A 26,816-nucleotide genomic window follows, 5' to 3' on the forward strand; every position below is an offset into this window, starting at 1 on the left:
AATAAGAGCGAATTTGCAAGACATGACGTGACGAGAGAAAGACACAATTCCGCCTGCAAAATCATGACAGCTTTTTCTTTCTGTCAACACAATATATCCTTTGTCGATTAGTCATTCTGTTTGGTAGCGTGAATCCCTAGAAGCGGATATTTCACAAATAATTCATCTTGTACTTGTCCTGGGTGACTGCGACGGGTGGTCTGATTCTGCTTTGAATCTTTCGCGTCACAATGTTACTCCTTTTCAGAGATCAAGACGTCAAGGCTGTCAAAACATTCCATATTTCCGAATGAAGGCTGTCTAAACAATGGAAACAGTCTTTGTTGAGCTGCTCAGATTTTCTCGACTTTCTGCTGATGTTCAAGTAGAAATTAACGCAGAACATCTCACGGCAGCTGTGGAATCGAAATTGATTAAAATTTTGCTCCTAACTTTTCGGACGAATTACTTGAGATTTATTTCCCAATTCGAACAAAGTTTTATTAGAGAATAAACTGGAGGAGAATTTCAATTTGGTTATCTGTATGGGTTTTTTTTCTTCCTGAAGTGAATCATTTTTATTCGGTTGATGGTGCGATGTTGCAACCGAAAATTCTAGTACACTTTAATATTCTGTAATCGTAAAATGCTTTCTCCCGCAAACCACTAAAACTGGGCTCACGTGTTTGACCAACAACTTGCTGTAAACTTGCCTGTGACCAACGGACTCACAACGACCGGAACTCGAATGACCGTCACTTCTCGGCATTGCATTGTTATCGCGCACCAATTCATCCTTTGTCCCCGTCCTTTGTGTCGATCTGCCAGGAGCAATAGTCCAAGTGTCCTTTTCGAACTGTCCGCGACAAGTGTACAATGTGCGATAGCCAGTTGAAACGGGAACAAAGTCTTCGGGCACGGTTCCATCCGATATCGAATAACAACAACAAGTGATTGTTTTATCACGGTTGGCAACAAGTGGGCCACAAATAGAATTTATCAGCACAACCAGTACAATGTTTACCCTCTTATTTTATCCAGTTAGTCACATTCGGGATGGAAAAGCAAGGGACAATTTGATGGTAGCGGGTAGTTTTCTTTCAGATGAACGCTCCGGAAATCCGGCTAACTTTTACGCTGGTGCTGGCAGTTTGTTATTCAACCTTCGAAAGCAAATATTTTATGATGTTTTCAATTCATATACTAGACTTGCTGACGATCAGAATCTGGAATATTGAATCAATGTAATTTTCTCTGGATACTTCTGACATAATGGCTCAATTGTATGAGAGAGAAGTTTTTTCCACTCATTTATTCGGCACGGATCACTAACCAAGAAAAAAAACACAACTTTGGCTTGATAGTTTTTCCTTCGAATCACGTATTCCCATACGAAAAATAAATAAAAATTCACTTATACTTAACATAGAATCACCACCTAATTACATTCAAACCGGCTTCATTTATTACATATTCAATCAAATGAGTTTTCGAAAAATTTTAGTGAGAGCGAAAATAATTCGTGGCCAACGCCCCTGTCTACTGCGATTGTTTTTCGTATGTTAAGTTAATTGGGAAGGCGTTGCAAATAAATGTTACCTTCAAAGCTAAAAGAACCAAAAATTGTAAAATGTGTAAAAAATTCAGTTTCTACGCTACTAAGTCGCAGAGAGTTCAGAAATCATTATCACAAATCTACAAATTAAATGGGCTAGAGAAAATCGCTAGGAAAACTGTGCCTATAGCTATGGAATAGGACTTTGTACGGGTGCATTTTGGGCTTGCTCAGTAACGAATAAACAGGATGCAGTATAAAATCCTAGTCTCAGGTATTTATTGCATCAGAGACTGGCAATGTACGCAACAATTGAACAATCCAATCAGCGTGGTCACCACGAGATAGCGTTATGGTGATTGTTTTGACATATCCCATGTATTTAGAAAAATTTTTGACGAATTTTTCAATTTACTTGAGTTTACAAGAATGCAGATGGCAAAACCTTACAAATATGGGTAAGAAAAACGATTATTCACGTGTTGTCATCAAATATATGATTTCAAATTGTCCTATACTCTTGACAAACTCGGATGAAATTCGAAATTTTCAGTTCACATACAGATTTGATTCAGATGATAAAACATGAGTAAATAGACTAGTCATAAAACTTTTGATCATAATTTATCAATTATTATCAAAATTCAACCCAAAAAACGAAGAATATCCCAGATATAAAAACAGTACCCAACCTCACTTCTTCGAATTTGGTATTTCATGTTACGATTTCTCCATAAATATCAATCAAACATACCACGGAAAGTTACTGAATCATTATTGATCGATTTTTTTACCAAATTTTCACACGTTTTGTATGTTAGTATTCGATTCATAAGAAAAAAAATGAAAACCCTGCATTTTGTTCGAATCTTCAAGCAAAATCTAAAAATTATCACCATCGCTTAGTACAAAGCTTGCCACTCGAGCAGCGCAGCGATCGCAAAAGAGTTGGTTGGATTCTTCAATAGGAACCACATTCCTGCCTACAAATAGCAGAATGGAAGAACACGAGAATCAAGTTCGGCGGTGAATTATGGTACCAAAAAACTCTAGCGCAGAGCACACTAAACAACACACAATGGGTTAGCATAAACTAACACAGTAAAGTTCGTTCGAAAATTTCCACTAAACTAAATTTGCGCACTCAATTTCCGGCACGAATTGTCTGCACAATGAATCCAAACCAAACACCGAATACGATACGATAATACGTATACAACTTCGGTGGAATTTACTAGGTATGAAAGTTTAAGTTTCAGTCTAAGCACAGAAAACAGATATACAGGCTCACATATGAGCTGGGTGTAAAATTTGCTCAACCTGCATGGCGAACACTTGCAGATGGCACCACGATCGACACGAGGTGCCACCATAATTTGGGTGCCGCTTTCACATGAGACACTATTTTGGGTGCAACATTCATTTCAGACTAGATTTTTGTTTTGCTGTAGGTTAAAATGACAAGTTTGTTTTTGTTTTATTCAGATCGAATTCTCGTGTGATTTATACGACATAATTCTGCATAATTCGCCTTGCTCCACATTGGGAATTGATTCACATTCCTTGGAAATTAAAATAATAATTAAAAAATCAGCTAAAAACACTTCTGATATGTTCACTACTGTGCTATTAATTTCATCTCAAAGGTTTTGTATTCATCCTACCGTTGGTCCTTTATTCATCCCATAAATTAGCAATGGCGACAGCAATCAAAACCAAAATATTGCACTATCACACTCTCAGGTTCAAAATGTCAGAATTTTCCTTAAAAAGGGCCTAATGCCAACTATGACACAACGCACGCTATTAAAAAAAACAGTTTGGAATCATTTCGACATTTAAAATTTTTTGGATCGTTTTTATTATCTTTCGTTTCAAATTTAAAACTTTACTCTGCAGTTAATTTGAAGAACTTAAAAATAAACAAAAAAAGAATTGTTACTATTTAGGCATTGGCCCTTCTAAAAACAAAATGTAGAACCAGAGATGCCATTCATACAGATTTATCTGTATTGTATAGATTTTTGCGTTCGCGTTCGTTAAATCAGATTACAGATTTTCTAAATTTAATACAGATTTGTAAAGGTTCATAAAAAGTGAGAAGTAAAACGTTAGACTTTTCCCTCTGAGTATTTATTAGTATTTGATTACAGTACTTCTTTAAAAGTTTATAATTCAACGGACAAATCACATGTTAAAATGGAAATCTTTTGTGCAAATGTTTGATGATGAACACTGATAAACATTTATATTAAAATTTAAAACCAATTTGAATTTAATTCATTTTATTAGTGAAAACAGATAGAGCAGATACATATTTTCTATGAAAATATCTGGCATCTCTGTGTACAGTCGATGAAACACACACATTTAACAGTGTTATGGTGACGTATAGCGGAAAGAAACCAGTGCTACTAGATTTGCACAATGGTTATTTGATTAGTATTGAACACGCTCTATTTGGTAATATTAGAGTCCGAAACAGTTTTATTTATATATAAATATCAATGATATAATTAAACTAATGTCACGGATACCAAAAAATACTTAAATATGATGATGATAATTTAAAGAAAAAAAATTTTTTTTATAGAGTTAAATAAAATGAGAAAACTTGGCAACCTTGCGATACGAAATGAGATGAAAACAAAGCGCAATCAAGTGAACTAAGTGCAAATTTTTATCTCATATTTTTCATTGCTTTTATTGCTCATCAGGTAATTTAAGAAGTCTTTAATCGTTGAATAAACAAGTGGAAAGTGAACATTACTAACTATAAAGTCATTCATCATTGAATAGAGGTGTAATTATGTGAAATAGTGATCATGTTTTGAGACGAATCGATTAGTAAATATTCAGAAACCTGATGAATTGTAAAACTTCAGACGAAAGTGTTTCCTAAATCAAAAAGTGAGTTTATTTTAAATGAAAAAAGCGATCGTTGAAGGTTTTTCAACTATTTTTTTCAATTGGAAAGTGTGGCAAAACCTAGAATAAATGTTTTAAAACGTTCCACAGTTTTGTTCAAGTACGTTTAAAGATATGATTAATGTTCAAAGTTATGAGGTGAAGGAATGAGATGGAAATCGGAGCTGAGATGAAATAGGGAGCCCTTACCCTACACGTTGTTGAAAGGAATATTACTGCAGGGTGGTAGAAAAAGTGTTGTCAGGATCGTCGGTAACAGTTTAGTTTGATATTGCATATTTTGTTTTTCGGATCATCTTTTTAAAATTATCCATTTCAACAGGATATAAGTTCAATTTGTTTTCAAGTGCTGTCAATGTGGAAAGAATACGAGTACATTTAACAATCATTGGATGACACAAAGAGAAAGCCTGAAATCTGACGTGTGATATTGATGAGAATATTGATTATGTTGGTTGTACTTGAGATGTTTGGAGATTTTTGTTTGTTAGTATTTTTTCAAATTGAATAGTTGGATACTTTAGTTAATAAAGCTGCAAAAATTAATTACCCAATAATCAGTGTTTTAGAAAAATGTCATTAAACTGTTTCAACTAAACGTTTTCTTTAAAACAAACATCTGATCATCATGAATTCAGAACTATATTTTTGACTTGCATAACATTTGTCTAAGTGTTTTCAAATGATAAATAATCGCATGTTATAAGAGGAACAGCTTTTCAGAATGCATAATCATCTCTTTTGGCAACAGTGATCACAAGGAATGTATTACACTGAGGTCTCTTTTTACGCGGGGGATACGTACTTAAGCAAAAACCGCGCAAAAAACCGCGTTACTTCGGAAATCCGCGTAAAATAAAACCGCAAAACTAAAGAAAAAAATTTGTTTGATGCCACATGTCTTAGAAATGCATAAAACGTCCTTGTAAAATATAAAAAAAAATTTTTGAAAAATTCGACTTCCATACTTACAGAATTTTAGACCGCGTAGCTTCGGAAATCCGCGTAGAAAAATATCGCAAAATGCAAAACAAATTTTTTGATGCCAAATATCATAGACGATTACACCAGATCTTGAGGTTTCTAAGACAAATCCGCGTACACAGAAACCGCATTATAAAAACCGCGTAAAAGAAGACCCCTAGTGTATTTATAACAGGGAGCAACCGAAATAAGAAAATAAATATTTTTCTGGAAAAAGAAACCAGTTGCATGGTCCTGTCCTAGGTCTAAGACAAGACTTTTATGTCATAATGTCATAATGAACTTTTTCAGGATACGCAAGCAATGATGCCAAGTATAGAGAAAATTCAGAAAACAAGTTTGATAAAATGTATAATTTTAGCTCACCAATGAAAATGAAAATTTTCACTGTTTTTTTCAACCTCATCTGTAGTAAATATTTACAGTGGCAGCACTGTGTAATTAAAATCAGCATAATACCGTTTTTATTTTTAGTAAATCAAAGTGTAACCAAAAAAGTTTTGTTAAATTAGTGTTAATTCGAAAGTGTGTTTACTTTTACGAGAAGAATGAAGTCTACGGTTTCCAGAAGATCCGGTAGTATGTCAACCAGTGCGGTAAAATATCAGTTTCAATCGAATAATATCAAATAAAAATAAAATTCAGAACCTTCAGTATATCGATACAAATTCATTTGACTTTTGCTGTCATTTTCAAGTGAAGCTCTCAGAATTTAACGCCAGTTGAATAATCGTACCTAGTCATTTGAAGTTTTGCTTACTCAGTTTCAAGTGCCAAGTAGTCTATCTCTTCCATTGTCTTCGCTCTTGGTAGCGAGCAAGTTCGAATGAACAGAATTATAAATGGAGTAAAGTATTGAAAATGAAAACTGAAACAGAAAACTATTAATTTATGTATATTCTGTAATTGATATTTCAGCTATCTGGTTTGTCTTTCATTTGTTATGAATTCGAATGTTTACATAAACCGCATCTGAAGGCCGCTCTCACACTATTGAAAGAGATATTTTGTTACTTCAAGAGATCAACTGACGGTGGTTAAACTGAGCATTGTTTTGAAGAGAATCGATTGAAGAACTGAATGCTGCCGGTTCGGACCATCAGCAAACGTTGTGTATGTCAGGGAGTGAATTTTACTGCAGTAGAGAGATCGTCAGTGTGTTTCACATTCGGTTTCAATTGAAATGAATGAAGTTTTACTGCACTGGTGTCAACAATTCGATTTTGCGTTCAACATAAAAGTGATATTTCGTGTTTTGTCATCTAAGCAGGAATAAGAATTTCTGGCGTAAGTCAAACTGTAGGAATGTTAATGAAATATAACTAGATTTTTTTTTAAGCTACATTTTACAAATGGAAAAAGTCAGATTGTTTCACTTACGTTCCATCGATAAAAGTGCCATATAGCGATCAATACGTTGAGGTAGAAAAAGTTGACAATCAATGTATTACTCATTATTTTTACATTTCGTCTTTGACTCATCAGGGCAGAGCAGTTCAAATTGAACTGCTTAGTGCTAAACTCGGCAGTTCAATTTGAACCGCTAAGCAGACGTAAAGTTTCTGCTACTTACAGAACACTTTTTCTTTTGAAAACGGTTATGTGCCCTAGCACAAAATTAGGCTAACCCCTAAATGAATATATAACTATTTCCTATGGCTGACTTGTTCGAATAACTAATCGTCCTTTGAAAACCAAATTTACAATTTAAACATTCCTTAATAAAGCGATTTGTAGCTTTTCGTTTGAAGATAGGAGAGGATGAAAAACAACGCAAAAAAAAATCAACACCAGAAGTATGCTCAATTGATTGTTTTCAAATGTTAATAATTAATAAATAAAAATTCATTCATCAAAACATTTTTCACGTTTATTTCAAATCAAAGACCGAGTCTAAATATTTCAATTGAATTAATATTTTTTTTCTCAGCATAAAATGTTATGAAAAAATCTGTAAATATGGCCACACTGTAACCGATACGTAAACAGGCTGTTGTTATTTATTTCACAGGGCGAAGATGACGAGAAGGATGATTCGGAAGGAAGAATAAGAAACCAGTTGTCAGGTCTTGTCTTAGGTTTTAGTTATAAAGGGGGAAGGGGAAAGGGTTGATCGTATTTTCAGGATATAAAAATCAAACTTGTTATTAAAACCAACATTAGCGGTAAGTGTGTTTAAAAAATATTTTAATCCACCTTTTGGTGTGGTAATGCCTTTCTCTCGTCATTGATACAGCCACATTCACTGTGTTCGTTTTATTACCGACCACACTATCAGCACTACATACTTAAATTTACAATTCAAACTACGTAATTACGCAGCTAATTTAGCAGAAGTTGCTATAAAAACAACAAAATTTATTTTAACATAATAACATGTCATATGATGCATTATTCTGTCATCATCCAAGAATTTACGTTAAGTGTGATTCATTTTCTCTAAGAGTGTATACAAAAAATGCAAAATCCAAAAAAAAACTTAATAATCACGTCACAATAATCGAAAGAGAAAGTGAACAAAGAGAAACTGGCACTTGCTGATACGCGGCTATTTGAAAAAACCAACCGAGAATTATGAAGTGAAAATTTTTTATTAGCTTCTATCAAACTTAGAAAAGAAGAATGGTTTACTTTTGACACATCTGTCTAGTTATAGGGTAAGGGCTCCCTATTTCACCTCATTTGTAAGAACGTCGCCTTAAAACCCCGATTTAGCCACATACTTTTTGATGATAATTTGAAGAAGAAAAAATTGTTTTGTAACATTATGAGATAACTTGGCAACTTTGCGAAACCAAATGAGATGAAAACGAAGCGCAATCCAGTGAACTAAGTGAAAAACTTACATCTCATACTTTTGAAGACGTTTATTGCTTGTCGGGTAATTTTTGAAGTTTTTAATCGTTAATTAGACAAGTGACAAGTGAACATTACTAATTATGAAGTCATCCAGCATTCAATGGTAGTGTAATTGTGCGAAATAGTGATCATGTTTTGAGACGAATCGATTAGTAGATAATAAGAAACATGACGAACTGTAAATCTTGAGACGAAAATGTGCCCTGAATTGAAAAGTGAGTTTATTTTAAATGAAAAAACGATCACCGAATAATTTAAAACCATTTCTTTCAATGTGAAAGTGTGACAATAGCTTTTATAATCATTTTGAAACATTTCACAGTCTGGTTCAGGTATGTTGTAAAATATTATTCATGTTCAAAGTAATGAGTTGAAGGGATGAGATGGAAATAGGAGCTCCGATGAAATAGGGAGCCGTTACCCTATTAAAATGCGAGAAAAATATAATTGATGTCACCATCCGAGAGTGCGGCATCATCAGAGGCTCACCATAAAACGCTAGGATAATTCAATTTATACCATTATCGAAAAACAACAGCACAGACAAATTAAAACGGGTCATCATGTAGCAACGGGAATGGTCTTTCCGAACAATTATTCCAGCTCTACCGACTGTCGCTTTTCCAATGAATTTATCGAAACCTTTGCCGTTAATTCAGAAGAGACTCATGTTAAGATAAATCTATAAGGATTAAAACAAATGTGGTTTTATCGACATTCGCCATACGAATGAGCGTATGACCGGCGTCACATTTATGCTACACTCTTAAATTTAATTGAAGATGTCAGCTGTGGAAATCTCGGCAATTAATTGTCAACCGAATTCTCAACAAAATATAACCTTTGAGTACCGCTGTTAATAAACGTTTCCTTTCGCTGATCTATCGATTGAATTGACATTTTAGACTGTTGATAATGTAATGATTGCTGGACGAATTTAAGTGTGTACGGCTCCATTAATATTACATTTGTCATACGATTTGGTCCCGTCTCGCTAATGGTTTTTTCTTGCAGCGGGTGCAATAGTAAATAATGGTTGCAAATGTGCAGTAATATGAGGTGATAAATCTGTGTTGGTTAAAAAAAAACAGTTTATCCTACGAAGGGGTTCCTACAATAAATTCACGAAACGATAAATTCTTACTCGTAACGGACACACCAAATTCAACCAGTTTAACGTGATAAACGTGGAGGCCAACGAATTTATTGTTCCACAGAAGTACCTACCGGTTTGTTGGTATCACACAGTAGATATGGAATTCTAGATGAGAACTGTTATTGTATTTTTTTTTCGCTGTTATCGCTTTAGAGCATGCAGGAACGTAGGTAGTTGTTTCGTGAAGAAACGACAAGAAAGTAAAAATTCTTTTGTGCAGAAACCCAGATCCCAGATCAGTGCGTTCAGTTTTAAGGAAACAAAACTAACCAACGTTGATGTTTATTTTATTTCATTTTTTACGTGTGGCTACCCACTGAGAGAGTGGTTAAATATTGTTGGGCGTTTGTTGAACAGCATACTGGACGAAACACTCGTTTGTTATTGTTTTTTTCCTATAAAAATAGTGTGTAATTTGAGTAATTTGAGTATCTCCATATGAAAAGAAAATGTATTATTATTTCTACCCGATGTAGAAATAGTCAACAAGTATGTACTGTTTATTTAAAAAAATAGGCTAATTAGTCACTTCAAAACTTCTCCAATAAAACTAGTACCATGGGATTGACTGCCGAGTTAGTTGAACGAAAAAAAAAATCACAGGGTTGTGTACAAACAATTCAAACATTAACGAAATCATATTAATGGCAGATGTCACGATTTCCACTGATTTGTAAAACAACTCTAGTTTGAATGTTTATTATTTTGGATAGCGAATGCGTTATTATAAAAAAATATTTCTATTATTTCCAATATTTCTTTTTATTATGTTTTTTACTTAGCCCTAATTTTAATCTGTATTTGTCATTCGCAGTAGTTGATATCGTGTTTTATAAGGGCACAGTTTCAGTTTCAGTGAGATCATGGTATTCGTATTCACGTCAAACCGGTTATGCCCCTGACATCGCCTACCCGAATATTATCCATTTCACTGTTGTTTAACAGAAACCAAAAGCTGTAATAATTAAAGGGAAACGTTTATTTTACCAAACCAAATCGAAGTAGCTTGGGAAATCTTTGTTTTGTCATTTTCGTTTGATGCCAAACCTAACCCAGTTTGCACCCTAACTGCTGTCAAACCGTTTGTTTGAAGCCAGTTGCGAACCTAGTTTCAACGTTGTTGAACTGAAAATCGAGTCAGTTTTGAATTTGATTTCTATGCTAAGTTTGCTCAAACCCCTCGTTGCTAAGCGCGAATCCAACACAGTTTTGTGAAAGGTGTTTGTTTGATGAAACTACCTTGGGTCAGTTTCAGTTTTCTCGAGAACTTAATCGTGAATATCTCTTGTTGTACTTAGCCCAACAACACAATTTTTTCTACAAGCTATCGGAAATATTAATTTGGAATTTGCGATGAAATTTTCAACAGTTTCAGTATTCAGTTCTACAATTAAATTTGGATCCTGAATTGTGAAAATGAGTTCAGTTCCAGAATTCTCAAACTAAACTAATGAACTGAAATCTTGATCGGGATTCCGATCCTGAATTTTGTAACTGAATTCGGAACTAGTCCCATGTTTCGAATTCAGTTCCAGTCATACTTCAATATAGATGCTCCGATACATTCCAAGGAGCGAAGTAGTAAAAGTTATAAATTTCACACAATCAATCTTCTAATAGTTTATTGATATTCGGAGGTGTGAAAGAAGCAGAAGAACGTCTCTGACTTGAACAACCCGCCTTTTTTGCCTTTTTCGAATAAAAAGGCTATACAAACACTGTGAAAACAGACTTTTGAACCGAACTGAGAAAATGTCTGTGTGTGTGGGGGGGGAATTGAATTTTATCTCGATCCGACTTCCGGTTCCGGTTATACAAGGTAATATGTACAAATCTAAGAGAAAATGCGTTTTCTATTTTCTCGGGAATTTCTCAACCAATTGTCACAAAATAAGATGCAAATTAAAGGTCCGGTTCCGGTTTTACAGCGCAATTAGTAAAAATTTTCAAATTCATGAGTATTTTTCACAAGCTATGGCGAAACGAGGTGCACATTTTTATAAAATTTACTGGGAAATTCATCTAGTTGGCAGATCTTGTTAGTTGGTGGATATATAAAACTACTTTGGAACTACTAGTCCCCGGTTTCCGCTTCCAAAAGCATCGATAATAGTGACGAAAATCTCCAAAAACGGAACTCACCTCGATTTCTCAACAACGGTTAAGCCGTTTTCACAAACTATGATTCAAATTAAAGCTTTCAGTGTCGCAAAAGATACTGTGAAATTTCATCCAGATCCGACTTCCGGTTCCGCAATTATAGGGCAATGAGTATCAAAACTTTCAAACTGTCATACAAAATGATGCAAAATCGGTACGTGCTGGTACGGAAGAAGAAGAAAACGCACCCGCGTAGCACACAGCGTGCTTTGTTCAATTCTGTATAACGTGCAGGGTTGCCACATTTAAATCTATATTAACTTGCACTAACTGTTTACAAATTGAAAAGGTGATGGTAGTTTATAACAAAGAAAGCTTTTGATTTGATTCAAGTTTGAAAAAAAAATCTTGACTGGATCTTCTACACAGCAAAAAATTCTTAAATTTACCGGTGACGTAAATCCGCATATGACTCAAATCATAAAAACGTAATTCGTAAAATGACTGAATTTTACAAGAATGATTCACATATGTGTCGAACATACACTATTTTTAAAGAAGACGTGTAAATTTACAAGCTTCAGCATTTAAAAATATGTCAGAATGCAATAAATATGTGTTAGATCTAGTGTAAAAATGAGTCATTTTTGACGCTCGTATATGTCGTTCTCAGAAGACGTGAATTTACACGATTTTTTCTAGGTGTGTAGTGATGTTTTTGAAAATATAGGTAATATGAGAAAGGCACCATTACACCACTCGGTGGATTAAAAAGGATTTTTTGTTATTAAAAGTATTCTATAATTTCCTGATCAGCTGAAACTGACATTGAAAAATATAAACTCTATTGATATCCAAATTAAAACAAAATTATATGAACTATTGTATGATTTCGGTATACATGAACCAATAATTATTTCATTCAGTAAAACAGAACAGTTTTATGCAAAAATGGCACCCACACGAAGACAAAGCGTTGAATGTATTAGTGATAAAGCTTTCTCTCAATAAAACTCAGGCTCGTTTTAAGCTACTATTGGTTAATTGATCAAATTTGATTGGCAAATGGCGGACGCTTCCGGTTCCGGAAATATAATCGCAAAAGTGAAAGTGCACTGTTTTTTTCTATCCGCTCAACTTTCTCGAAAATGGCTGAACCGAATTTCTTTATCTTAGGCTCGTTTGAAAACTACTATTATGTTATTGATCTAGTTCGATGGGCAAATGGCAGACGCTTCCGGTTCCGCAAATATAATCGCAAAAGTGACTTATGCACTGTTTTTTTTCTATCCGCTCAATTTTCTCGAAAATGGCTGAACCGAATTTCTCCATCTTAGGCTAGTTTTAAGCTACTATTGGTTCATTGATCAAGTTCGATTGGCAAATGACGGACGCTTCCGGTTCCGGAAATATAATCGCAAAAGTGTCTTATGCACTGTTTTTTTTCTATCCGCTCAATTTTCTCGAAGATGGCTGAACCGATTTTCTCTATCTTAGGCTCGTTTGAAAACTACTATTATGTTATTGATCAAGTTCGATGGGCAAATGGCAGACGCTTCCGGTTCCGCAAATATAATCGCAAAAGTGACTTATGCACTGTTTTTTTTCTATCCGCTCAATTTTCTCGAAAATGGCTGAACCGAATTTCTCCATCTTAGGCTAGTTTTAAGCTACTATTGGTTCATTGATCAAGTTCGATTGGCAAATGACGGACGCTTCCGGTTCCGGAAATATAATCGCAAAAGTGTCTTATGCACTGTTTTTTTTCTATCCGCTCAATTTTCTCGAAGATGGCTGAACCGATTTTCTCTATCTTAGGCTCGTTTGAAAACTACTATTATATTATTGATCAAGTTCGATGGGCAAATGGCGGACGCTACCGGTTCCGGAAATATAATCGCAAACGTGTCTTATGGACTGTTTTTTTCTATCCGCTCAATTTTCTCGAAGATGGCTGAACCGAATTTCTCCATCTTAGGCTAGTTTCAAGCTACTATTGGTTCATTGATCAAGTTCGATTGGCAAATGACGGACGCTTCCGGTTCCGGAAATATAATCGCAAAAGTGTCTAATGCGCTGTTTTTTTCTATCCGCTCAATTTTCTCGAAGATGGCTGAGCCGATTTTCTCTATCTTAGGCTCGTTTGAAAACTACTATTATATTATTGATCAAGTTCGATGGGCAAATGGCGGATGCTTCCGGTTGCGGAAATATAATCGCAAAAGTGACTTATTTACTGCTTTTTTCTATCCGCTCAATTTTCTCGAAGATGGCTGAACCGATTTTCTCTAATTATGCTCGTTTGAAAACTACTATTATGTTATTGATCAAGGTCGATGGCAAATGGCGGATGCTTCCGGTTCCGGAAATATAATCGCAAAAGTGATTTATGCTATGTTGATCTGTGTACCTCCTTTAACATGGCTTTAACAATTTTCCAAAGATTGTTTAAATGTATTCTAAACCGATATGAAACATAATTGCTTTTGTTCTCACGTTTTTTTTTTCAACAAAAAAATCCTCAAAAGCATTTGAAAACGGTCGTCACACTAGAGTACTCCCTTAAGTGTTTGATATATATTTTGTGTTAAAGCACAATTTTGTGAATTAACCAAACCAACATAGAAATTATTGTTACTAATCGAAATGGCGCGCGGCTCAATAATTTGTTTCAAAATCGGCAAACGAAAGTGCGAATCAGCATTCTGTTAAATGATTTATCAGACATTCACCGGACCAACAGAGGACTTCCGTGGGGCTTGTTTTTTTCTTACAGGGTATTTTCCTTGCTATCTTGCAAGCGATACCAAAATCAACCCATCGCCAACTGCGGGACAGTCTGATAAAGAATTGCCACCAAACCAGAACCCCCAGTTGTCAAGTCCAGTTTTAGCTTTTTCTATATTATTTTACGTCAACATTTGATCAGGTCGCAAAAACAAATGAACGGCTGCCTCCACATCGCAGAGCATTCCGTCGTGTTGTTTTCTGACCGCAAAAAGAAAATCTTGATAAACCTTCAACCCACACAGTTGGGAACTAAACGTGAACTGTTCCTTGACTGTGTGACGTCGGTGTTTTTCATTAAATTCTTCTGTCTCAAGAGGGCCATTGCCACTGATATGAATGATGTATCCGAACACGTAGATTTCCACCAACGTTATTTACTCAGCCGTCAGTGAAGTTAATAAAATAAACGATTCACCGCATGTAAGCAGTTCGCGCAATGGTAGAAACATACAATCATAAAACGAAAAACAATATCCATGCGTTCCCATTTCAGAAGTGAATTTTATTACTGTTAATGCATCCGTGAAAATCCGTTCGGAAAACTAACGATATGAATAAACATTCCAATTACTTTGTCAGGGGAGCCGAACGACATACGACACGATTTATTTTCCGAGCGCAAAACTCTTCTGCATACGGTTTTCCCATGTTTCTGTGTTGTAGTGTTGTGACTGGAAAAGGTTTCGGGAACCTTTGGTTAACCGACTCACGCTCCATCGCAGTTTACCGAAGTGTAGGAAAACCGACTGCGGTTAGGCGTTGCCTACTGGGTTGTTTGTCTTGTTATCAAACTTTGACTTGGATATTACAACTCTGGAAGAAAAAAGTGTACAGTGAACAAAGCAGGCATCAAATGCCGACAACGGTAATGGTGAGGTGAATCCAGGTTTCGATAGACTTGGCGGCGTGTTAAATCCCTGAGCTCTCAGTTATGTGGATTCCGCTTCCTAACAGTACCGAAGCGTTCAAGCATCACATGAGTCGAATTGTTTCCGGTACATGAAACAATGTGTGGTATGCCAAGATATCATATCCCAGCTCGGTTCGTCCGGATCCGATCGGAAACCACACCGTTGGGGTTTTGTTGCTCGAGATCGTTGAATATGGACTGTTTGGTGAAATACTATCTTCGTGAGATGCCTCACAAATTATGTTATTGCAGAGCTCATAGGAAAAACTTCGTCGCAAGCTTAGTTGGAATTTGTGGTGTGTGAAAGTAGAGGGTAATTGTATCATCATAACAATCACGACTAACGTATTCAAATTGAGCGATTAGGGAGCTTTGGCAGTATTCCAAGCAAATGATAATGGCATGAGTAAAATAAACAGCAACGTTTTTTAGAAACTTAAGTGCGAAAATTGCGTTTAAAAAATATAAGCCAATGGGCGAAAGCAATTATTTTTCTAATAATAATGAATTGTCAATCCAGATACAAAACGTCATTTTACACATTTCTTATGATAACTATTGAAATAAAATATTTTGACTGCAGTTTTTGTCCATGACATAAGTCTAATTATGTTGTTGATAGTTAGGGTAACAGCTCCCTGTTTCATGTCATTTATAGTGACGCAAGGATGGCTTTTATCGTATCAAAGAACGTTCTCTGGCAACTCTTCAACGATTAAATCAGTGCCATCAAAGAGAGTTGGAAATCATCGCAACAACAAAAACCCGGCATGACTCATTTAACATAGAATCGACACCAGTGCGAGAGTGAATTTCTCTCGATGACATTTCTGAGAATCAAAGGTTATCACGCTGCTGTGGGGATCTTCTCTGAAGCAACAAACGGTCGCTTATTCTCGTTTCGCGATCCGATTCTATACAGGCAGTTGATAATTGCGATAGAATCATTTTACTATTGCCGCTTATTCTAACTATGTGCATATAATCTTTGTATAAGTTGTGTCTATGAAAATGTCTGTGAATGCTCCACACAAGGGTTTTGAAATATTGCAACCTAGTATGAGAATCATCAAGTTGAATCATCGACTCGATTTTCTGCGATAATTGTCAACTTGCGATTCTCTCTTGGGAAATGCCACACAGCAACGATCATTATCAGACTGTAATTTTTTAAGGGCCGTGAAATACTCAGAGTATGAAGTGGAGCGAAGGAATGTAGAAAAATTCTCTCGCGGTTCATGCATTGAGAGACTCGAGTTCTTGTAGCATCTTCTACCGGATTGAAAATGTTGTATACAATATAGATAGCAATATAGCAGCTTCTGTCAAATTTTCGGCAATCACCAACACTGTTAAGTGACGTTATCTCAAAAACCAGATTTAGCCACTAAAATCATTATAATTATTTCATACTTCTGCTTAATTTACCTTGCTCCACATTGGGAATTACTTTACATTTGTTGGAAATCAAATTATTCTTCCAAAGCCCTATATCATTTAGCAATCCTATATAATTTAGCAATGGTGACAGCAATCAAAACAAAATATATCACTCTCAGGTTCAAAATGTCAGAATTCTTTTAAAAAAGGGCCTAATGCCAAGTATGAGACAACACACAATATTTTTAGAACAAGTTTGGAACCATTTCGACGTTTAAAATTTTTTGAGACGATTTCATTTCCTTTCGTTTTAAATTTAAACTTTTTCTGTAAAGTTAATTTGGTTAAGAAGTTGTAACCAGTGCAGTAAAACTTCATTCAATTCAATTGAAACCGAATGTGAAACACACTGACGATCTCTCTACTGCAGTAAACTTTACACTCTGATACACACAACGTTTGCTGACGGTCCGAACCGGCAGCATTCAGTTCTTCAATCGATTCTCTTCAAATTAAAGCTCAGTTGATCTCTTGAAGTAACAAAATATCTCCTTCAATAGTGTGAGAGCGGCCTTCAAATGCGGTTTATGTAAACATTCGAATCAATAACAAATGAAAGACAAACCAGATAGCTGAAACATCAATTACAGAATACACATAAATTAATAGTTTCCTGTTTCAGTTTTCATTTTTAATACTTTACTCCATTTATAATTCTATTCATTCGAACTTGCTCGCTACCAAGAGCGAAGACAATGAAGGAGATAGACTAATTGGCACTTGAAACTGAGTAAGCAAAACTTCAAATAACTAGACATTACCCCTTCTAAGGCTGTGAACCATTTCGCGGTTTCATGCAGGATACAGATTTGATATATTTTTTTAAAATTAAATATATAATTTTGTCTACTTCTCATCCTCCAACGCAATACAAAATAAAGCCCATGCTTTGTTACGAAACAATGTTTGAAATGAATATAATTAAAATGTTATCGTTATGTAAAAAAAATGTTTTATATGGGGATGTACGAAAGTAGTTTAGTTTCGTAAATTTAACTATATCAATGTTTAACTATTTTTATTGCCGTTAATTTGTACTGTAACGATTGACTTTCATTGGTGGTAGCGGCATAGTGTAGTGAGAACTTGCATATATGAGCCTGTCTAGTCTAGCTTTTTCGATCTAAGTTTCTAACTGATTCTATTTAGAATATCTATCCACCTTTCATTTTCATATCTTTATCTTCTCTAGTCACTACTTGCCGAAAAATATCAATGAAAGTCAATCCGGTTACCGGTTGCTCGGCCATCCATGGAAGTTGACCATCAATGTTAACTTCCCTCTCTGAGCAGCCTAGATAGCCGTGTAGTGTCGGTAGCGGTTTCCCAACTGGCTAAGAATAACGCTACGGTCCACCTGTACCGGTGGTATAAGTCCACCAAACAGGTAAGCCGTGTGGCATCCGGCGGAATTATTTTTTACCAAGAATTGATCCACTGGTTTCCTGTTCCATGTCGTAAAAGGCCACAAAAATAGGAACTCCTAAGTCAAGGTGTATTTCCGTGCCGATGGCTGAATGGCTGCAGGAGGTTAAACATTGCAGTCGTGAACGGAATATCTTGGGTTTTTCCTCAAGGTGGTGTACTATCCCCACTTTTATGGAACCTAGTCACTGATGGTTTGTTAAGGAAACTTAATAACCTCGGATTTCCGACTTATGGTTTTGCCGACGATTATCATATATTGATGACCGGTATAAGCATTAACACTCTCTTTGATTTAATGCAACAAGCCCTGCGATCTGTTGAACAATGGTGTTGTCAGGTTGGATTATCTGTAAATCCGGGCAAAACATCAATGGTGCTTTTCACTCATCGTAGGATAATTACAGTAGCTCGTCCGTTGCAGTTCTTTGGTTCAGAGGTCACTGTGGTCGATCAAGTTAAATACGTCGGGGTTATTCTTGACTCAAAACTGAATTGGTCTGCTCACATTGACTTCAGGATTAAAAGAGCTTGCATGGCTTTCGGCCAATGCAGACGAGCTTTTGAAAAATCGTGGGGACTCAAACCCAGATATATTCATTGGATCTACACAACTATTGTTAGACCAATATTAGCATATGGATGACTTGTATGGTGGCAGAAAGGAGAAGTCGCGATAGTTCAGTCAAAGCTAAATCATCTCCAAAGGATGGTCCTAATGGCGATGACAGGAGCATTCACGACAACTCCTACTGCTGCTCTAGAGGCGCTACTGTGCATTAAACCACTTCATTAAGGTTACAGGGCTTTTGAACAGTAACCCATTAGATTATGCTACCAGCCACACTCGCTTGTGGTCTCAAATGGTTACGTGGGATGAGTATTTACTCGCTCCTAGTGACCTAACTCTCACATGTAGTTTTCCTTTCAAAACATTCAATGTGAGCTATCCTCTTCGTGAGGAATGGTTGTCTGGTTGTCTGGAACGACAACTCGATGAACACATAGTTTGTTATACGGACGGTTCTCTGTTGAATGGTCGTGCTGGTGCTGGTGTCTACTGTCGTGAAATGAGGCTGGAGCAGTCTCATTCACTTGGTAGATACTGTACTGTGTTCCAAGCAGAAATCTACGCAATTCTATGTGGAGTACAATCGGCACTTCAGCAGAGGATCTGTGGTAAACGTATTTATGTTTGTTCCGACAGTCAGGCAGCCTCAAAAGCACTCAGTTCGAATGACTCACGGTCGAATCTAGTGATCGCATGTCGAACTCAAATTGAAGACCTCAGCATTTCAAATGCTGTTTACTTCTTATGGCTACCCGGCCATTCTGGTATTACTGGAAATGAATGGGCTGATGAGTTGGCTAGAGCTGGTGCAACGAATGATTTCGTTGGTCCTGAACCAGCTTTACCACTTTCAACTAGTTGGATAAAGCACAAGATTCGTTCTTGGGCTGCATCCAAACATGCCAGCTACTGGCGCAGCTTGCAAACTTGCGCTCAGACAAAAGCATTTCTACCAGATTTAAATCTGAAAATGTCAAAGTGTCTACTGCATTTCTCCAAGTATCATTGAAGTATTCTGGTCAGAGCTCTGACTGGACATTGCAAACTCAATTATCACATGGCTGCTATTCAACGTGCTGAGTATTATTCGTGTGATTTGTGTAAATGCGATTATGGTACTTCATATCATCTGATATGTAACTGTCCCGCATTGACGCAGCTACGTATCCGGGTTTCTGGTTCTCCGTACATGGTTGAGTCTGTGTATGCGGAGCTAAAATTGAAGGATATTCTCTCGTTTCTCACCCAATGTGGTAAGGAGCTATAGTCAGAAGGGTTCATCGTTCTTCCTGGAGTGAATGAATCCCTTCTGTATTCACCTTAAATAGGGTTTAGCAGATTGTTTGGCATCCTTTGGGGGGTACCGAATTTACTTCTGCTCTTACATACTGCGAGTCGTTCTGTATTCTTCCGGGAGTGCAGAATGGTGTCGATTTTGTAAGATCTCTAAATCCTCTCGGGGGTTGGAGGTTTTATTAACAGCAGACTGTTCTGGACCTCGTAGAGGTTCAGAATTTCCTTCTGTTTCCACTAAATGTGATCCTCAGCAGATTGTTCAGCATCCTTTAGGGGTGCAGAATTTACTTCTGCTTTTATGTGTTTTTGTGTCGTCAATTTTTCCCATCCTCCTAGTCCAACCCTTACCATTTCCTTTCAATCCTTCCCTCTTATATATCGGGAAAATGATGCTAAAAACAAATTGATGGCAAGGCACAAATCTCCAAATATCAAGGGGAACGTGCCATTTGAGCCAATTTGTTCTGATTCCTGATTCCTGATTATCTTCTCTAGTCACTACTTGCCGAAAAATATCAATGAAAGTCAATCGATACTAACAGATCGGCTGAAAAGTTCGTATCGTTTCTATGATAGGGCGCCACTAGAATTAAATCCATACCATTTTCAGTTAGCACCAACCTTCAAAAGATATGTGTATAAATTTGACAGCTGTCTGATTATTAGTTTGTGAGATATTGCATTTTGAGTGAAGCTACTTTTGTTATTGTGAAAAAATGGAAAAAAAGGAATTTCGTGTGTTGATGAAACACTACTTTTTGATGAAAAACAGTGCCGCCGATACCAAAAAATGGCTTGATGAGTGTTATCCAGACTCTGCACCGGGCGAAGCAACAATTCGTAAGTGGTTTGCAAAATTTCGTACTGGTCATATGAGCACCGAAGACGATGAACGCAGTGGACGTCCAAAAGAGGCTGTTACCGATGAAAACGTGAAAAAAATCCACAAAATGATTTTCAATGACCGTAAAGTGAAGTTGATCGAGATAGCTGACACCCTAAAGATATCGAAGGAACGTGTTGGACATATTATTCACGAATATTTGGATATGAGAAAGCTTTGTGCAAAATGGGTGCCGCGTGAGCTCACAATCGATCAAAAACAACAACGAATTTATGATTCTGAGCAGTGTTTGGAGTTGTTACATCGAAATAAAACCGATTTTTTTCGTCGATATATAACAATGGACGAAACATGGCTCCATCACTTCACTCCGGAGTCCAATCGACAGTCAACTGAGTGGACTGCACGCGATGAACCGAGCCCAAAGCGTGGAAAGACTCAACAATCGGCCGGTAAGGTTATGGCGTCTGTATTTTGGGATTCGCATGGTATAATTTTCATCGACTACTCTGAAAAGGGAAAAACCATCAACAGTGACTATTATATAGCGTTATTAGAGCGTTTGAAGGACGAAATTTAAAAAAACGGCCTCATTTGAAGAAGAAAGAAGTTTTGTTTCATCAAGACCATGCACCGTGTCACAAGTCGATGAAAACCATGCTGAAATTGAACGAATTGGGCTTCGAATTGCTCCCTCATCTGCCGTATTCTGCAGATTTGGCCCGCAGTGACTTTTTCCTGTTGTCAGACCTCAAGAGAATGCTCGCTAGTAAAAAATTTAGAAGCAATGAAGAGGTAATCGCTGAAACTGAGGCCTATTTTGAGGCAAAGGACAAATCGTACTACAAAAATTGTATCGAAAAGTTGGAAGATCACTATAATCGCTGTATCGCCTCTGATGGCAATTATGTTGAATAATAAAAACGAATTTTGGTAAAAAAAATGTGTGTTATGAATCAATGTGCGACGAATGAAAACTAAATTCATTTTTAGTGCATTTAGTTTTTTTAATTACTTATGGCGTCACTGCCAACATAAAACGGTGGTATTACCTATACTAAAGTACGCCGCCTAACTTTATATCACGGATTTTTGGAAAGCTTCGATTGGTGTTTCATATAGATTGCTTATGCCACAGAGTAATAAAAACCAGTTGAAATATTGAAGCGAGTGAAAACTAATAATATTCTAACAAGAAACATCCAATGAAGGGACGGAAAATTTATCAGAGTTGATAATTTATCACGAAGTTAAGAAGCGATCGGTTTCCAGTAAACAAAATACTGTTGGATTCAATAATCTTCGTCGTATGATTGTAACATATCAACACGAAATCGAAATTATTAATTTTATTGCACCAAATGTCTTCAGCGGGTGATAGATAGAGAAGTCGGCCCGGCAGCTATCTCTAAGCTTGACAATGCTGGACGAATTTCGTGCATGTGGCAGCCCTAAAAAAGATTGGAGGAACGTGCCGAAAACATATCGCCAAAAAATCTGTGCTAAGTCTTATGGGCAACGTTCACAAGAAGCTTCACCAGCAAGCATACAGTCGCTAGATAGCAAATATCGAAAATACTAATCTGTTGTGCTAGTCTAGTATTAAAAGTATATTTAACGAAAATTAAATACTCATTGATATTTCGTACTATTTCCATTATCTGGGACAATCTTTGCGGTGGAGTGCTTGCAGATATTGGAAAGCAAAAACCAGTTTCTTTTCTACATTAAACATATCTTCAACTTTTAGCATTTAGGCTGTTGTTTGTCTGATGAACATCAATGGCAAAAAAAATCTCAAAACGACGCAGAACATCTCTAATGGAAGTGTTATCCAAGAATCAACATAATTTTTCCAGTTATTCCGAAAAATAATAGAAAATTTGATGTTTTCCCCATAATCTTATTTCTAGATACGATCGTCTAATCTTATTGGCTTCCCATACCGAAACATGTCTGAAGCTCCTCCCAGTTGGGAATTGTGACTTTCATTCGTCGTCGTCGTCGTCCCCAAAATACTTACCGAACAGCAGCAGCAGAAAATCGGACACGGCCAGATTGAACAGATAGTAGTTGGTGGCCGTGTGCATGGAACGATTCCTCGCAATCACTATGCAGATGGCCAGATTACCGAGGATGCCGGCCACAAAGATGAAGCAGTAGAAAATGGTGATGGGCAGGATTATGCAAATCGAATCCGCCGTAGTTCCGAAATTTTCGTTAACCAGTGCACCATCGCCATCATCGCCCTGCACGGTGGTTTGATTTGTGTTCACGAACGGTTGCTGGGGCAGCAGCAGGTCGAATCCGGTCACGAAACCACCGGTGCTATTGCCGGTTAGGGTTGCGGTTGGTGAACTGACGGCAACCAGTTCCAGATATATCAGGGACCGATTGAACATGGTGCCAGTCGTCGGCAGTTGCAGTTCCATCATGACACAACCGGGTGCGGGTTCAGGCTCAGTATTATGTTTCCGGACAGCACTCGAACGACCCTTATCTAGTCATTCGATTCAGGTTGAGATGTTTCCTGCAAAAAAAAGGGTAAGCAAATGAAAAATGTTTAGATACGGTGTCACTTTTTTGTCTCCTCCATGAATCAATTTGCCCTCATTTTGGGACTTGACTTCGGATTGATTGGAATCGAATTGGGGTACGATGCGATGGGGGGAGGCGATAGAATTCCAAATGAATGAGTTCTTGTGAATGACTTCTGTTAGAGTGAATTTATTTTTGACACGTCCAAATTGTGTAAAGAATTTGATCGGGCGCCTTTTGATTTTCAATGAAATGGGCCGGTCCTAAATATAGACTTCGTTATTAGATTGACTCTACCTTAAATCAAAAGTTTTTTTCAAGGTGTTTCGGAAAGTTGTCTTCCTTTCTTGGTCGCAAATCTATTCGAGCAGAAGGATGAAAAAAACATCAATTTTGTTATTTTAGTTTTCATTTGTTCCGAGACAAGCTTCACAAACGTCTGTTATTTTAGCAATTTCAGAATTATTTTACAATTCTGGTTATATTTGTTTGGGTATTTTTCTTTGCTGTTTTGCAATATTCACTAATTTCGATATTCTTGCTGATTTTTTATATTTGCTATTTTTGATATTTGCTATATTTTTTAATGTGTTTTTTTGCTTTTCTCATATAGAAAGGTTATGTAATCACTTGAAAAACCGACTAGTAAAGTGTCATATACCATTCGACTCAGTTCATCGAGCTGAGCAATGTCTGTGCGTGTGTATGAGTATGTGTCAAATAATGTCACTAGATTTTCTCCTAGTCCCATACGAAATTCCTGAATTTCATCCGGATCCGACTTCCGGTTCCGGAGTTATATGGTAAAGTGTGTTCAATATTGTACACCGTCACTTAAACCGGCGAAACAAAACACGTAAAAAAATTTCAGAACTGGTCTAAAAACTACACAAATCGATAGTCATTATCAGTAGGCAACTAAATCTATCCTGGTACCCGGTATCCGGTTCCCGAAGCACCGGAAATAGTGGTCATATATACCAAAATGGATCTCACTCACTTTTCTCAGTGATAGTTTGACCGATTTCCACAAACTTAGATTCAAATGAAAGGTCTCACGGTCCTATATGAAATTCCTGAATTTCATCCCTATTTGACTCCCTATTTCATCTCATGTGTAAGGACGTCACCTTAAAACCCCGATTTAGATACTAAAATCACAACGATTTTTTCATATTTCTGCTTAATTCGCCTTGCTCCACATTGGGAATGGATTCATATTCGTTGGAAATTAAAATAGTATTTTAAAAAATCAGCTAAAAACACTTCTGATATGCTCACTGCTGTGCTCCAAATTTCATGTGAAAGTTTTTATATTCATCCTATCGTTGGTTCTTCATTCATCCCATACATTAGCAATGGCGATCGCCATCAAAACCAAAATATTGCACTAGCACACTCTCAGGTTCAAAATGTCCGAATTTCCCTAGAAAAGGGCCTAATGCCAACTATGAGACAACACGCGATATTTTGAGAAACAGTTTGGAATCCTTTCGTAGTTAAAATTTTTTTGGATCGTGTTTTTTTTTCATAAAAAATTTTTTATTCAGGCCAATTTGCGTACAAGCTTAACGTGGCCGAATGAGCCATGTTTTTATTAGATAAAATAATTTGTTTACCGTTGGATCTCGTTGTCACCTTCCGTTGGGAGAGGAGCTTCCATTTTTATCTTGCGATGAGTGAGGGGCACTTTGTTCGTGGCTCGTCTCGTCCTCCATTGCCGCATCGGTGGTATCGTTGTTGGTTTCCGTTTTTTCTTCGTTTTCCTTGTAATTCGCATTCTTGGGTTGGTTGTTAGTTGCTGTAGACGCGCCTTGTTGTGCATTAATTGCAGTTGTTGGTGGGTTTGATGGTACAACAGGAGTACTGCGCTCACTAGTTTCCGTTGTTGGGCGGTTGTCCTTATTTTTGTTCAAAGATGTCCTTTTTGCAGTTTCATTGCAAGGTTTGCCGTAGTGTGCAGGTTGTTCACAAAACTGACATGTAACCAGTTGATTTTCATACATAATCAGCGTTTTACACGGATGTATCCCGTCTTGATCACAAATGATGTAAGATGGAATGGCTTTACGTAGTTGCATACGTACCACTCGCACGCCATTCCGGATACCCGGAAAAAAATTCCGCCATACTTCCCTTTCGATGGAAAGAACTTCACCGTACTGCGACATACATTCCCAAACATACCCCTCGCTGGTCTGCGGGGGAAGGTCATGCAGGCGTACTTCTATGGCATTGTCCACCATGTACACAGGGATTTTATAGTTAACATTGTCATGATCAATACTGTGCACCCCGTTATTAACCGAAGCAAATGCAATTGCATCTTTTTCACGTTTGAACATAATGTACACACAGTTAGACGCCTTGTTGAATTGAATCTCACTTACATCAGTAACGTTTAGATGCATTCGTTCCTTAAGCAAGATTTCAATTTCGCTTGAAATCAATACAAATTGAATTTGGCCTTGTAGGCCAAGTTTCAGGCTTTGTTAAATCGTATTTGCCCATTTCGTACACTCTATTGTTCACTACACTGTATTGTCTTTGTTTCTATCGTCTCGACCGTAAGCAATTGTCGAATGTGTCTGATGAGATGCCAGCACGAACTGCTTTGGATCGTTTTTGTTACCTTTCGTTTTAAATAAAAAAATTTTACTGTGCAGTTAATTTGGAGAACTTAAAAAAAACAAAAGAAGAATTGTTACTATATAGGCATTAGGCCTTCTAAAAACAAAATTCAGAATCAGAGATGCCATTTATACAGATTCATCTGTATTGTATAGATTTTTGCGTTCGAATATTGATTTAAATCAGATTGCAGATTTTATACAGATTTTCTAAATTTAATACAGATTAATAAAGGTTCATAAAAAGTGAGAAGTAAAAGTTAGAACTTATCTCTCTGAGTATCTGTTAGTATTTGATTGCAGTGCTTCTTCAAAAGTTTATAAATCAACGGACAAATCACATGTTAAAATGAATATTTTTTGTGCAAATATTTCATGATGAACACTGATAAACATTTATAATAAAATTCTAAACCAATTTGAACTCATTCATTTTATTAGTGAAAACAGATAGAGCAGATACATATTTTCTATGAAAATATCTGGCATCTCTGTTCACAGCCGATGAAACACACACACACACACACACACACACACACACACACACACTTAACAGTGTTATGGTGACGTATAGCGGAAGAAACCAGTGCTAGTAGATTTGACACAATTTCATTAGTATTCAACACGCTCTTTCTGGTAATAATCGAAACCGAAACAGTGTTTTTGAAATATAATTATCAGCAATATACTTAAACTAATGTCACGGATACCAAAAAATACTTGTTGATGATAATTTAGAGAAGGGAAACAATTTTTTTTTGTAACATTATGACAAAACTTGGCAACTTTGCGAAACCAAATGAGATGAAAA

At 36.6% G+C, this 26,816-nt stretch overlaps 1 protein-coding gene across 2 annotated transcripts in view; it reads right to left on the minus strand.

Moving 5' to 3' along the window:
* The window catches only part of LOC131435512 (pyrokinin-1 receptor-like), a 141,610-nt gene that overhangs the window by 26,167 nt on the left and 88,627 nt on the right, over positions 1-26,816 (minus strand). For both annotated transcript variants that reach the window (XM_058603496.1, XM_058603505.1), the window contains one exon: positions 22,861-23,367. In XM_058603496.1, coding sequence (XP_058459479.1) covers positions 22,861-23,272 — 412 coding nt within the window. In that variant the 5' untranslated portion in view covers positions 23,273-23,367. The remainder of the gene's footprint in view (positions 1-22,860; positions 23,368-26,816) is intronic.

The sequence above is a fragment of the Malaya genurostris genome, chromosome 1 (assembly GCF_030247185.1).
Source record: "Malaya genurostris strain Urasoe2022 chromosome 1, Malgen_1.1, whole genome shotgun sequence".
Lineage (NCBI taxonomy): Eukaryota > Metazoa > Arthropoda > Insecta > Diptera > Culicidae > Malaya > Malaya genurostris.